Source organism: Vitis vinifera, chromosome 1 (assembly GCF_030704535.1).
Source record: "Vitis vinifera cultivar Pinot Noir 40024 chromosome 1, ASM3070453v1".
Classification (NCBI taxonomy): domain Eukaryota; kingdom Viridiplantae; phylum Streptophyta; class Magnoliopsida; order Vitales; family Vitaceae; genus Vitis; species Vitis vinifera.
Window position 1 is genome coordinate 3,210,217 of NC_081805.1, and position 12,724 is coordinate 3,222,940.

The window sequence follows — 12,724 nt, forward strand, 5'->3', positions numbered from 1 at the left end:
CATGACTTCCAAGAGGCATAGCAAAGCCCAGGGTACTACGATACAAAGGGACCTTAAGCTACATGTGGACCAACATCCCTACCATGCCCTTCTCATTCAACATAGTGACCAGATCAGCGCCATGTCTGCAAGGCTTTGCTTGTCTTGATTGCTCTCAAGTTATAAATGTCATGCTGGGATACTGGGGCTTGCTTTAATGCAAGATGCCTCAAAGGACATGGGGGTGGACCGGCCGTGAATTGGGTGAGTTAGAAGGTTAAAAAAGCTACTATGGTAAACCCGTCTATCAAGATGTTTAACTAGTGACAAACTCAACTTGAGGTTTAGTTGGAAATCCCCAATCCACGCAAAGCTATAAGCCATGGGCAACTCGGGTTCCAGGCTTTCATGGATTTCTAGAGGTTGTCAACAAGAAGTTATTGAATAATAATAATAATAAATTTTAGAGTTTATAAAATATAAATCATATTACAAAATAAGAGATTAAAAGTTAAATATCTAATATAATTAAAACAATACGGAGTTTTTTCTTATAATTTTGTATTTTATATTTAAATAAAATAATATATGGTATAATTTAAAATAAATAAATGAATAATACTGTGGGGTTTGGATTTGGGTGGGTTTTCTGTATTTTTAATCAGTCAACCTTAATATTTTTGAGTTGGAAGCCTTATCCATGTCAATGTGAGTACAGATTGGGCAGAGGTTAGGCGGATGCCGCCCAAATTTAAAGCATAGGGGTGATGGAGGGGTGGGGGTGCTTGATTTTGTTATGTGTTGTGGTAAAAGATTTAATCTACGATGACATTAATTTAGGCACTTCATTTGATGTTCCAATATGATACTAGCAGTTGATACGGCAATAGACCTAGACCCTTGAGCAAGGAAAAAAAAACTAAGGCCACGTCCCTCTCATTATCTCCCCTTCTCTCTCGACCCAACCAAATCACAGTAGCACCTGTCTAAGCCTCTCGCCCCACCTCCTCCCTTTTTAAAGTCACGAGACCGACTGTCCCCTTTGATCTTTCAATTTGTGTGTTTGAGAGAGTGAGAGAGATGTCTCCAGACGGCCTGGCAGAGAAACTGAAAGAGAACTTTCAAGCTCCTTTCTCCACCTTCACTCAACTAGCCTCTATATTGCAGTCTCAAACTGAAGTCTTATAATTTTCCAAGCTTTAGTTATCTTCCATCTGAAGTGTTCGCCTCATATTTTCTGTCTTTCTCTGTCGGTACCATGTAGGCCTCCCCACAACCTCCACACCTGTTTCTTCCAATCCTCTCCTCTTTTTCTCTTCTACTTTTTCACCCCCAACCCCCCTTTTAACACTCTTCCTTTATCTCTCTGTCTCTTCTTCTTTGTTTTGCAGGAGACCGGAGAGGAACCCCCTAGACCTCAACAACTTGCCCGAAGATTTCACTAGAGACGGAAAACAGGTCTTTGAGGATAGCTCCTCCTCCGGTGCGTACGATTTTCTCACTACTTCTAATCACCTTGGAAAACGATACTATCTTACAATTTATTTATTTATTTTATTTTAAATTTAGAAGAAAAATAACAAAAAATTAAAAAGGAAACAAATCTACATTCTTTTTCCAATTTCTGAAGAAAAAAAAAAAAAAAAAGTCCTGGAACTTCAAATGGTGGGTTGTTTATGCAGTACAGTTTCTCTTCCTGATTTTGGCATTTCACAAAAAAAATTACATTTTTGAAGCTTCAAAGGGAGAAAACTAAAGAGAGGAAGAGGTGAAGCAGAAAAAGGAGACTGTGGAGTCTAGTTTATTTTCTTAATAAATATATATGGATGATGTGGAGAATTAGGGTTAGGCTTTTGGTATAAGAATTGTCTCATCGAAGTTGCTTTAATTGGTTTTGTAGCAGGCTGTAGGAAAAAGAAAAGCGGCGGAAAGGATGGAAAAGATGAGTGTGGGAAGGTCTATGAGTGTAGGTTTTGTTCCCTCAAGTTCTGTAAATCTCAAGCTCTAGGAGGACACATGAACCGCCACCGCCAAGGCAAGTCTTCAAATATCTATTAAATATTAACAAATATTTATTAGTAAGAAGTCTAATAGCTACCTTCTCCTCAAAGAAGCCGGAACATGTGGACTATTTTTATATGGAGAGAATCTAAAGTAGTTGTTAATGATTTGCCATGAAGCGTAGTCATGTCAATCTTGTTTTTCCCAAGGGAAAAACAAAGTTGGTGCTCGCGGAAATTCTTGGTGGGGTTTTCTTGAGTTTTTTATTTGATTTGATTTGAATTGTGTTGCCGTGTTGGTGGTCAGAGAGAGAGACAGAAACACTGAACCGGGCTCGTCAGATTGTCTTCAGTAACGAAAACCTAGCCGCCCAAGGGGTCCCTCATCTAGGGTATGTATGCCTCGTCCATGGACTACTGTCCCTTTGATTCTTCTTCTTCCTCTCCCTCTTCTTCACCTTCTCCTTTTCTTTCGTTTTTGACTTCTTTTCAGCATTAAAGTAGGAAGAAATCAAAATGGCCCAAACACTTTTAAGCTGAAAAAACACCCACTTGATCTCATCAACTGTTAAAGCTTTTTCTCTGTGTTTGAGTTCATCTTTTAACACAGAATATAGAGAAATCAAATGACTTGGACATCTTCTGCAACCCAAGAATATATATGTGCACACCTGATTTTGGCAATGTTCAACAATATAAAGATCCGTCTTCTTCATTTATATAACCTTTTTAGTTGATCGTTTTAGAACAAAAATATAGAAACCGACACGACCCTTAACCTGTTTGAAGCTAAAGCTAGAAGATGACTTGTGGTGATCTCATCAATGGTTTTCATTAATATAAGGATGGTCTTCTTCCTGTTTTTCTTGGCTGCAGCGGCCAACCCATCGCACCAGGGAGCTTTCATCAAACAGGCAACATGGGAGATCCAACACTACCCTTCAGATCAGTCTACCCAACAAGAATGTTTTCGGGTTCTTCATCAACACTCTTAACACCACCACCACAACCATATCTATACGCTTCGCCATCGCGCTTAGTCTCTTATCCATCACAGTATCCTCCACCCTCAATGAATGATTACTATGTAGGCCACGTCCTCAGCAGCGGCTCACAGTACAGTCATCCGGGTCTAAATTACGGAGGTGCTTCAGATTCAAATTACACCTGCATTGGAGCACCAGTGGGACATGGGTTCCCACCCAGCAATGGAGGGGGACGGGGGTCCGAATTGGGTGGATCAGGAGGAGGAGGAGGAGGAGGAGGTGGTGGTGGTGGTGGTGGTGGTAGGGACGGGTCACTGCAGAATCAGGAGGAAGGGTTGAATTGGGGAAGGAGCTATGCAGGGTCACAGCAACGTATGGACCCTTCTTTGATCAATCGGTTTCAAGATGGGTTCTAAAGATTTTTTGAGTGCGAGTGGAAGGTTTAATCTGCTGTGACACGCCACTTAGAGAGAAAGAGAGGGAGAGGGAGAGAGAAGCAATAAACTGACAAATGTGGTCATGCAAGAAAGAGAAGGAAGTTTTGGTTTTTCTACAGGTATGGGACAGCTTTTGAGCTCATACAGAGTCTCAGCTAGTTTGGCTTGGAGCTTGGGATTGGAGGGCTTGTATTGGTGTGTTGTACCAACATTGAAAAGGAAACCAGAGATGGTAAGAAGAGGGACTTGTGCAGGTGGGACAAGGAGTTAGATATGAACTGAAAGTTTCCAACCCTTTTTTGCATTTGGAGTTCGTTTTGCATGGCAATGAATTTTTTTATTTTCTTTTTGTGTTTTTGTGCCTTCTCTACCTCCATCTTTGACCAGAGATGAGAGGAGGAAGCTGCTGTTCTCTCTCTCTCTCTCTCCCTCTCTCCTTCCCTCTCTCTCTACATAATAGGCATTTAAGTCTCTTGATACTCTAATGGCCACACAATGCTTACACAATACGGGCAATGAACTAGACAGTGTTCTGGGATTCTGTTGAACTCGTTTTTGCTGAAAGTTTCCTGATCAGAGCTAATCAATTCTGTCAAGCAATGTCTGTATAAGACTCTTTCTTGAAGCTTTTCTTTTCTTTCTTTTTCAGATCATGTTAGTTAATCACATGTAGCATTAAATGAAGTGCTGGTAGAATAATCATGGAACTGTAGCCACAAGAAAAGAATAATCATGCAACAGCTCATTTTTCTTCTGCTCCCTTTCTTCTTTTGAAGCCTTTTTAAGGAATTAATCATATGGCCAAAAGGGGTACCTCAATTTTTAGTTCCCTATTTTATATTTTGGCTTTCTGTAATGTTCCTGAATCAATTCCCAAAGAGTTTAACCAGGTAGATTGGCAATAATTGATTTCATTTTTCCAACCTAATTTCTGTCATCCATTGCTAAGCAGCATTCTTCCCTGATCCAACCAAATCTTATACAAGGTTAATGCATGAATGCATGATATGCATCTCCTCATTATACTGCACAGGTTATGGTAAAGTAGGATGATGTGTAACATGTGGTTAATACCTTAAACAAGTTTAAATTTTAGGATAGTATTTGATAGGGAAAAAAATGGAATTGATGTGCATGAGTTTGTAACTTAACCCTAATTTTTTTTTTCACTTTCTAATTTTGAATTAAGAGCGATATTGGTTTTTCCATTCGTTTTCAATGAAACTGAGAAATCTGATGGTTGAAAATGATAGAATCTTTTTATTACTAGCAAAAACAACTAAATTGTTCCATTTAGTTCACTGAGATTTGTAATGGAACCATAAGCAAATTTAAGACAATCATGTAGTTCATCACGTTTCCTAGCCTGAAAGATTTTTGATGATTTACACTAATTAATTAGATAGACATACTATCATCATTCATTATATCTCACTTTCATTACCTTACGAACCCTTGTCCCCTAATGAAATTCAACATTGTGTTAACACACTTGATATTGCTTCTGATGTTTAACTTCTGGCTAGCAGTCCTCATAAGATGTTTATGTTGAAAACCAAAATCTTGGCCTGCCCAGTGGTAAGAGTGACTGCTGAAGATTTAAATTTCAATCTACCTTCCAACACATTAGAAACAAAAAATGGAAAGGAAAAAAGCAAAAAAAAAAAAAAAGGAAAAAAAGAAAGTAGAAGCCATCCATCTTGGCCATCGAGCAACTTCGACATCAAAGCTTCTAACCTAGCAGAAAAATTTTCCTTTCAAAATAATAATTCAGACTCCAAGCCCAGTTCATCAAACCCTAAGGAGTATTTAAAGCCCTCTATAGGCACTCATTTTCTGTCTGGTGCATTCAAACTACTTGACCCAAGAAGATCAAACATTTGGGTACTTAAGAGTGAAGAGCTAATTAAAATACATGCGGATCCGGAGTAGGGTTACCAGTAACTGCACTCCAACTGGCTCAATGACAAATATACAGCGACGGCCGCGCAAGAGACAATACTGTTTAATTATGAGAAGTTAATGATGGTAACCCTAAACCTAACTTGTGCAGGCAACTCAAAGGGATAGGCTAAGCTGGACTGCGACAACCCCCTCAGGGCCTCCACTTGGTTGCACTCAGATTTCAGCGTGTCACCTGAATGAGTTACAATTGAAGCCCATACTGCCGTTGCTTAACCTAATATGGTAATCCAGTATTGGAAAACCAGCTTGATCTGACAGCTAAATGAAATAGACTAACTAATACTTCTTAAAAAACAAGCAAAATAAAGATAGAGAGAGAAGAAGATAATTTGGGTAGGTTTAGTTTTCCCTTGGATTCTCCAATTAAGTAAAGTGACAAGTACCATCTCAAATTTTTTAGCAAAAAAAACAAACAAACAAACAAAGGAAAGACTTGGAGTAACCTAGAGTCTTAGGGATATCCTATATACCAATCATAGAATGCGAAAAAAGAAATTGTGTTTTTATTTTATTCATCTAGTCATCTGTAGTTGGAATTGCACCATGGATGTTGTTGCATGTTCATTTATTGAAGCATTCTTAAGGGATTTGTCATTATTCAATGAAAACTTAAAATAATTATTTTAAAACATAAAAAATAGTTGATTTTTTGTATATTCGATTAACCTAATAGAGCTTATATATTTATTATGCTCATGCAGTGGGATTTATGCTTTGGAAGCATGGAAACTATTAACGGTGGGAATCAGGAAGAGAGAATGTTCCAATAAAGATTGTCACTTGGCAGGACCACCAGAGGTCCACAAATTGGTCCTCACCTCTCTCTAATCATCAAAACTAATAAGGGACGTCAACTCTTTGTGGGTTTTTTCTTTTTCATAAAAATTAGAGGCATTTACATATTTGTTTCTCTTCCCATTCCAAAACATTGGATTGTTCGAACTCCAGTTGCTGAATATCTAGTCAAATAATGGCAAGAAATACCAAAATACCCAAAGAGTCGGACCATTGAAACACCCACATTAGGCCATTACCTGGGTCTAGTGCAATAGACTGAATACAAGACTAAATGTGAGAGAAATTGGGATTTCAGAAAAATAATTAAAGATGAATTAAAATGGAACAAGGGGTTGATCAGTTAGAGCAAAAGGAGTCAAAATGTGCTGTTCTCCAGTAGAAGGAATTCCCAACAGTATTCTGAAGGATTTCTTAATGGTACTTGAACCAGAAAACACATGTCACCAGAGGTTTCAAAACACGAACCCCATCTTCCATTTCATATCAAAAGAGAGAGCCATAGAAAACTCATCATGGGCCGAAACAATTCACTGTTGAGTGACTGTAGCTCTTTCACTCCTTCAAAGGATCTTTGTCAACCTACAGTCTCGTACCTTTCTCGAATATATCTCGGGATTGCACCAGAGAGAGAGAAAGAAAGAGAGAGAGAGAGGACATTGATAGTGTAGATCTTTGTAGTATATATAGGCTTGAGCGACACTAAAAAAGTTGTAGCTAACTGTCAATACTGGAACCTGAGAGAGAGAGAGAGTGTGTGTGTAATACACTAGGATAGCCCGCAGTAAAAGTGGACGGCTATAGACTCAGCTTATTCATGCAAATAACAAATGAGGGAATGTTTAAAGCTGCAGCATGGCTTGGTTTTCAATTTTAAACTTTGAATATTTATCTTTGTTTTATCTTCTTGCTCCAGAATCTGATAATTATATCCTTTTTTAGCAGCTTTTCCAGTGGTTTTTCTATCACTAACTCCATTCCTCAGTTGTTGTTTCATAATGATCTATGTTCTTTTCCCTTCCCTCTCTCAGGCATGAAAAAAGATACTACGACTTTTCCTTTTATTTCTCTACAACATTTTTTTTGTTTCGTACTCTTCTCATTCAAACATGCATTAATTTCTCCAGAGACAATGCCTGTTTAGGGCGGCCTTTACATTGTCCCAGCCTTTTCAAAAGGATATCTTTATTTTTTAATATATGTATATAATATAAAAATAACTGTACTAATAATCAACATTAATCATTTTTCTTTGACATGAAAAATGTAATGATAATGGTCCTGTCATTTTGTCCAACACAATTTTTGTACTGCATTTGAGCTCAAAAAAATTAACAAAAATAAAACAAAATCCAATAATTCGAAAAATTGAATAATAAGAATATTGATTTTAATAAGTATTTATAACCTTTCAAATACTTGAAAGATAAATATATTTTAAAATTAATTTATTAATACATGTTAGTTGCTCAAAGGATGCATCTATCTTCTCCGGAATCATTTCAAGATATCTTATTTATATTTATTGCTAACTTTGATACCAAAATCTCTTTTTTAAATTGTATTTGTGCTAAGAAACTGCTTGTTGGGGCTAAATAATAGTGAAAATTTTATAGGTTGGAGAGGGCTATATGAAAATAGATTTTGAAGAAATAAAGTAATGAAGAATGCACAGTATGGATGGTAGTCTTTCACAGGAAGGGGAAATTACTTTAACTTTCCTCAAACTAGTACCATGATCAGCACAAATTTATTTATAGATAAAAACCAAGCCCTAATCCTAGTCTAGATGTATGGTTGGTTAATTGGATGGTAAAACCCCCTTAGCTATGGCTTTTTCTCAACCTTTCTGAACAGTTCTTATTTTCTTAATAATCCAAACTTGAAGCAAGTTGATGTTTCAATTTGTATTTGTCACTCCATAAGAAGCTCGAAGCAATTGGGAGTCTACATTAATATTGTGATTAAGGGTGTTTGATTCTTTTTCTTTTCTTTTCTATCACATGCAAAATACTTGGCTTGTATATGACTTTACTAGTTCTGAACTTCTACTGTTATATTAGATTTTTGTAGTTGAAGACGCATTTATTGCTTCAATGTCATCATTGATGACATCAACCTTCCATTGCATTTGCATATTATAATAACTTTCATCATCAAGGTTTTCCCAAAATGATGCATCATCGCTAAGGTAAGAAGATGGTTTTGGTATTTCTACAGCCTACCACGTTCCTCATTCTTTACAAAAGAGTTTTGAGGAGTATTTTTAGTAGTTATAATCAATTAATAAAACACTATAAATTGCATGATACAGAAACCAAAAGGGTGGTTGGTAGTGTGACACTCCTTGTTGAGACTAATCTTGTAGAGAAAAAAGTGAATATTAAGATGTGAAGCCTACAAGTGAACCATATATATCTTCATGTCATGCAAAATCATCAAGACATCCATAATGTTAGCATATCTTACCTACATGTTTTGTTTCCATGATTGCGTGGTTAGATTAAAGAGATGGATGAAAAAGTTCATGTAACTAAAAAAATTATACATGAGAGATTATTACCTTGTTGATTCTAAGCAGTACTCCATTAGTGTCAAATTGATGTACAAAATCAATTACAAGTCAAATGGAAAATGAGCTATTTTAAAACAAGGTTGACAACTAGGGTTATAAGCAAACATTAGGTATTAGTTATTTTGAAGTATTTGCACCAGTTGTTAGACCTAACACTATTTACGTGATAATTTCTTTCACTATTAAAGTTATTGAAAAGGTTTTACAAATGGTTTTCGATATTAACTTTCTTAAATGTGACGAATTAGAAGATAGGGTTTATGCTAAACAATTTAACTAGAGAAAGATTGAAGAAAGAAAGAACAAAAGATCCATACGATAAAAAAGAAATGTCTTGTATGAATTCAAATGAGCACCAAGAGTATGATATAGAGGCATACTTTCTTATTTTGTTATGAATGAATTTTAAAAATGTTCATTTGAATTTACTTAATAAGTGAAATTTAATTTGCAAGTGATATTCTTATTGTGCATTTATGTGTGAATCATTGAATCATTACTAATAGTAATCTGAAAATTGTTGGAGAATTTAAAGAATCAATGATTGGATATGATAGACATATATAAGATGGATGTGTAATATATGCAAGCATATCTTCATTTTTTTTTCTAAAAATTAAATGCAAATAATATTAAAGAAGGAAAATCTAAGATGAAATTATGTAAGTCGAGTTTAACTTCAATTAAAGAAACATTGAAATATAACATAATCAAACTTATATGTTAATAAAAAAAAAGTTTTCACATTTGTTGATATTAACAAATAAATAAAAAATAAATTAAAATAAGAAAATAAACTAAGAAGAAAAGGCATATAAGTAAGAAAAAAATGAATTTTACAGGTTAGATATTTTTTAAAATTTATAAACTTATTAAAATCAAACTATTTTAGTTATTATTATTTTTTAAAATGGTAATTAATACTCATATAAAATAAAATATGTTTAATTGTTTTGATTAAAAATGTGAATATATTTATTCATTGCATTATTGTCGAGTTTGTACTTTCCGTAGTCTTATTCCCCTTCGAGATGAGTGGTAAGTTCATATTTGTACAGTTTTTTCCTTTAAGTTTTTACACTCCAGTTCATCCACTTTAGTTTTGCAGTGATGCATTATTGGAGATTCACATCCTAGAACAAAATGCAATAATTGATAAAAAGCAGGTGAATACTCACAAATTATATTTTATACATCTAAAATGACATTCCCTATTGCACACCTTCTGACTCAGTGACAGGAGGGGCTGGACTGTGGAGCCTGGAGGAGGTATCAAAGCTAAATGGTAGGGTCAAGACACTGGAGAAGCACTTACACATTAGCAGGCATGCAATAATAATGATCACGCCCCCCCTCCCTTACTAGTCCAGCTTGTGGACAAACCCGGGTTTAGCAATGGTGGACCATGTTGAGCCATCCCCAAAATGGAAAAAGATAAAAGTTAAAGCTATTCTTCCTAGTTTATGTCACAGGTTTATGTTGGATCCCCCCAAATTTCAGATCACCTGTGTGGTAACTCTTCCCCCCCCTTCCCCCCCCCCCCCCCCCGACCCAAACAGGTTATCATATTCTTTTCTTTTTCCTCTTTTTTCATTTTTCTTTTCTCTGAAGTGAAAAGGATTAAAGGAGTCTAGTTTTCCCACAGCCCTACTGATGTATTGACCCACTTTATGTATAGCTGTTACTTTAAAGATCTTTTCCCACGAAGAATCTCATGTTTCAAAATGGGGGTGGAGTTGCTTTGGCCGCCCCAGCTGCGTCTAGGTATGGAGGCTTCCACATATGATAAGGTTAAGGCTGATGATGACAGCCTATTTGTTCTGTTTAAAGCTCGGATGCGGCCTAGTGTGAATCGAGTTTTGCCCTGCCGCTCTGCCTGTTTTTCTTTCTCACTACAGGACAGTGATCACAGTTGGCATCACCACCTCAGGATATATGAATCAAGATAATGAAAAGCTTTTATAAATTGTTTCCCAAATTAGGGTTATTTATGTATTATAATTATAATCATGCTATATTTATCCTTGCTTATTATTAATAAAATGTTTTTTTAAATTCAAATTCTTTGAGTGAGAGAAAATACTTATTTGAATTTGAAATAAATTACAAAAAAAATAATAAAAAATAATAATCAGATAATAGTGGGTGAATCAACTTATTCAACTTTTCCCACAAAGATAGGAATATTTCTTTCTTTCTCAATTAATATTTTCTATTGTGCCTCCCTTTCAGGTAGAGAAAGTAACCAGCAAGTGAAGTACCTCCTCCATTTATATCCTTCGTCTAAAATTTATCCCCGTTGAGCGAAGGTGCCTTATTGATCTGGTCTACCACCAATCAATCCCCAGCCACTCGTACAGTGATGACAGTAGCTTTGCACTGTTAGCTAGCTTTTACCTTATTTTCCCTTGCTGCTTTTATTTTCCCCAAACAAAGAACCAACTACTCCTTTAATTTTCGTCTATGCGTGCCACCCACCAAACTTTTGCAGTCATTCCTCATCAAAGGAAAAAAGAAAAAAAAGAAAGAAAGAATTGAAAAACAACCCTCCTGATTATCTTCCACCCAGCAACAAATAATATAATGTAAAAGAAGGGAGAAAAAAAGGGAAAAAGAAAAGAAAAGAAGGGAAGATCTTCACCGACCAATGGAAAAAGATCTCCGTGTTAAAACGAAATTCAAGACGAAAACGACTGTTCATATCAACAAAATCAATGTGGGTTGCGAGTAGAGATCACGCGGTGGGGAGGTGTTAGTGGATGGGTGGATGTTATGAATTATGATAATGCAGAAGAGAGGTATATTTTGTATTGTTTATTGGTTTTGTTTACTTGTGGGCTTAGTTCTCCTGCTGACTAATGTAACATCTTTGTCACCACCATGTATGCATGTCCCGCCTTGTCTTTCTCTATCTCTCTCCATCTGTGAATAAGGTACGGCTTGATACACAGCAGAGGGCAGATGTGTTGGCTGAAGTTTCATGTAAAAGTGTGTCTTTTATGAAATAGACGTGGGCATTGATGGGTTGGTGCATGAGAAGTACGTTGAGAAGCGTGATTATATGGAATCAGCTATACAAACATGTTTCTCTGCATGCATGCCCTGTGCATTTCGTATATAACCTGGGGATACCTCTGTGTTTTTGTGTTTGTGTCTGTGTGGGGATGTAGGTCACCTGTTTCCAGTACCAACAACAATGTTTTGGTCTCTTCTCCCCCCTCCCCTTACAAACCCCCACCCTTCTCCTTTTCTGCTCACACCAATCGGCCTTTGCCACTTCACACTCTAGGGTTCTATATTTGGGTTTGCCTGATTTTGCTGGGCTGGGCCGCATACTGGAAAGTTTTATTCTACTATATGCCTATAACAAGGTTTCAATTTCAATAATTGTGTTTTAATATCAAATACAAGCCATTAATAATAAGATACCATTTGGGTTTAGGACAATTTTTTTTTTTCTTTTAAAGCCTGGTCATTGTTTTATCTTAGTCATATTCTTAATTTTATATGGGTATAAATAAGGGAGTTTGAATAAGGGTATTATGATGTCTGTATGGTTCAAAGATGGACCCATTTGTATGAATAGGGTTGAACTGTAACTAACTATTAGTTTCTTCCTATCATCTACATGTATATACTTTTGTGTTTGGCAGAGAAGTACTGTTAATTTATGGTACTTCTGCGACTCTAAAATAAGGGTTTGGAGTAACAAATTGATCTGAATCCCTTCCCAATACTATATTTAGGTTCATGTAGTACAACTTTTTCATCACTTGAAAGAATTCCATTGACTGTTAGTTGATAACGGTTCAAATGCCACCTGAAGTTCTCTACAGTAAGAGGGATTCTTGTTTCTTTAAAAGGAGTTTATGGTAAAATGCTTCGGATTCAACGTTTCTTGTATACCAAATATACATTGTTAAATCCTTTTGGACCGATTGCTTATTTAATATGGTTTCAGAGTCTATAAAAGTTAAAAGTCCCCTG

At 36.0% G+C, this 12,724-nt stretch overlaps 1 protein-coding gene across 1 annotated transcript; it reads left to right on the forward strand.

The window, feature by feature from the left end:
- Nucleotides 1–894: 894 nt before the first annotated feature.
- LOC100852814 (zinc finger protein JAGGED) lies at nt 895–4,027 on the forward strand. The gene is made up of 5 exons (XM_059736206.1): nt 895–1,239; nt 1,371–1,462; nt 1,880–2,034; nt 2,262–2,371; nt 2,856–4,027. Coding segments are annotated over exons 1-5 (885 nt in total). The 5' UTR covers nt 895–1,237; the 3' UTR covers nt 3,382–4,027.
- Nucleotides 4,028–12,724: the final 8,697 nt, after the last annotated feature.

Excerpts from the sequence above, each read along its gene's own strand:
- LOC100852814 (XM_059736206.1), top strand. Across the intron at positions 1,463-1,879 it reads TGAGGATAGCTCCTCCTCCG|CAGGCTGTAGGAAAAAGAAA; the intron begins GTGCGTACGATT and ends TTGGTTTTGTAG. Across the intron at positions 2,372-2,855 it reads CAAGGGGTCCCTCATCTAGG|CGGCCAACCCATCGCACCAG; the intron begins GTATGTATGCCT and ends TCTTGGCTGCAG.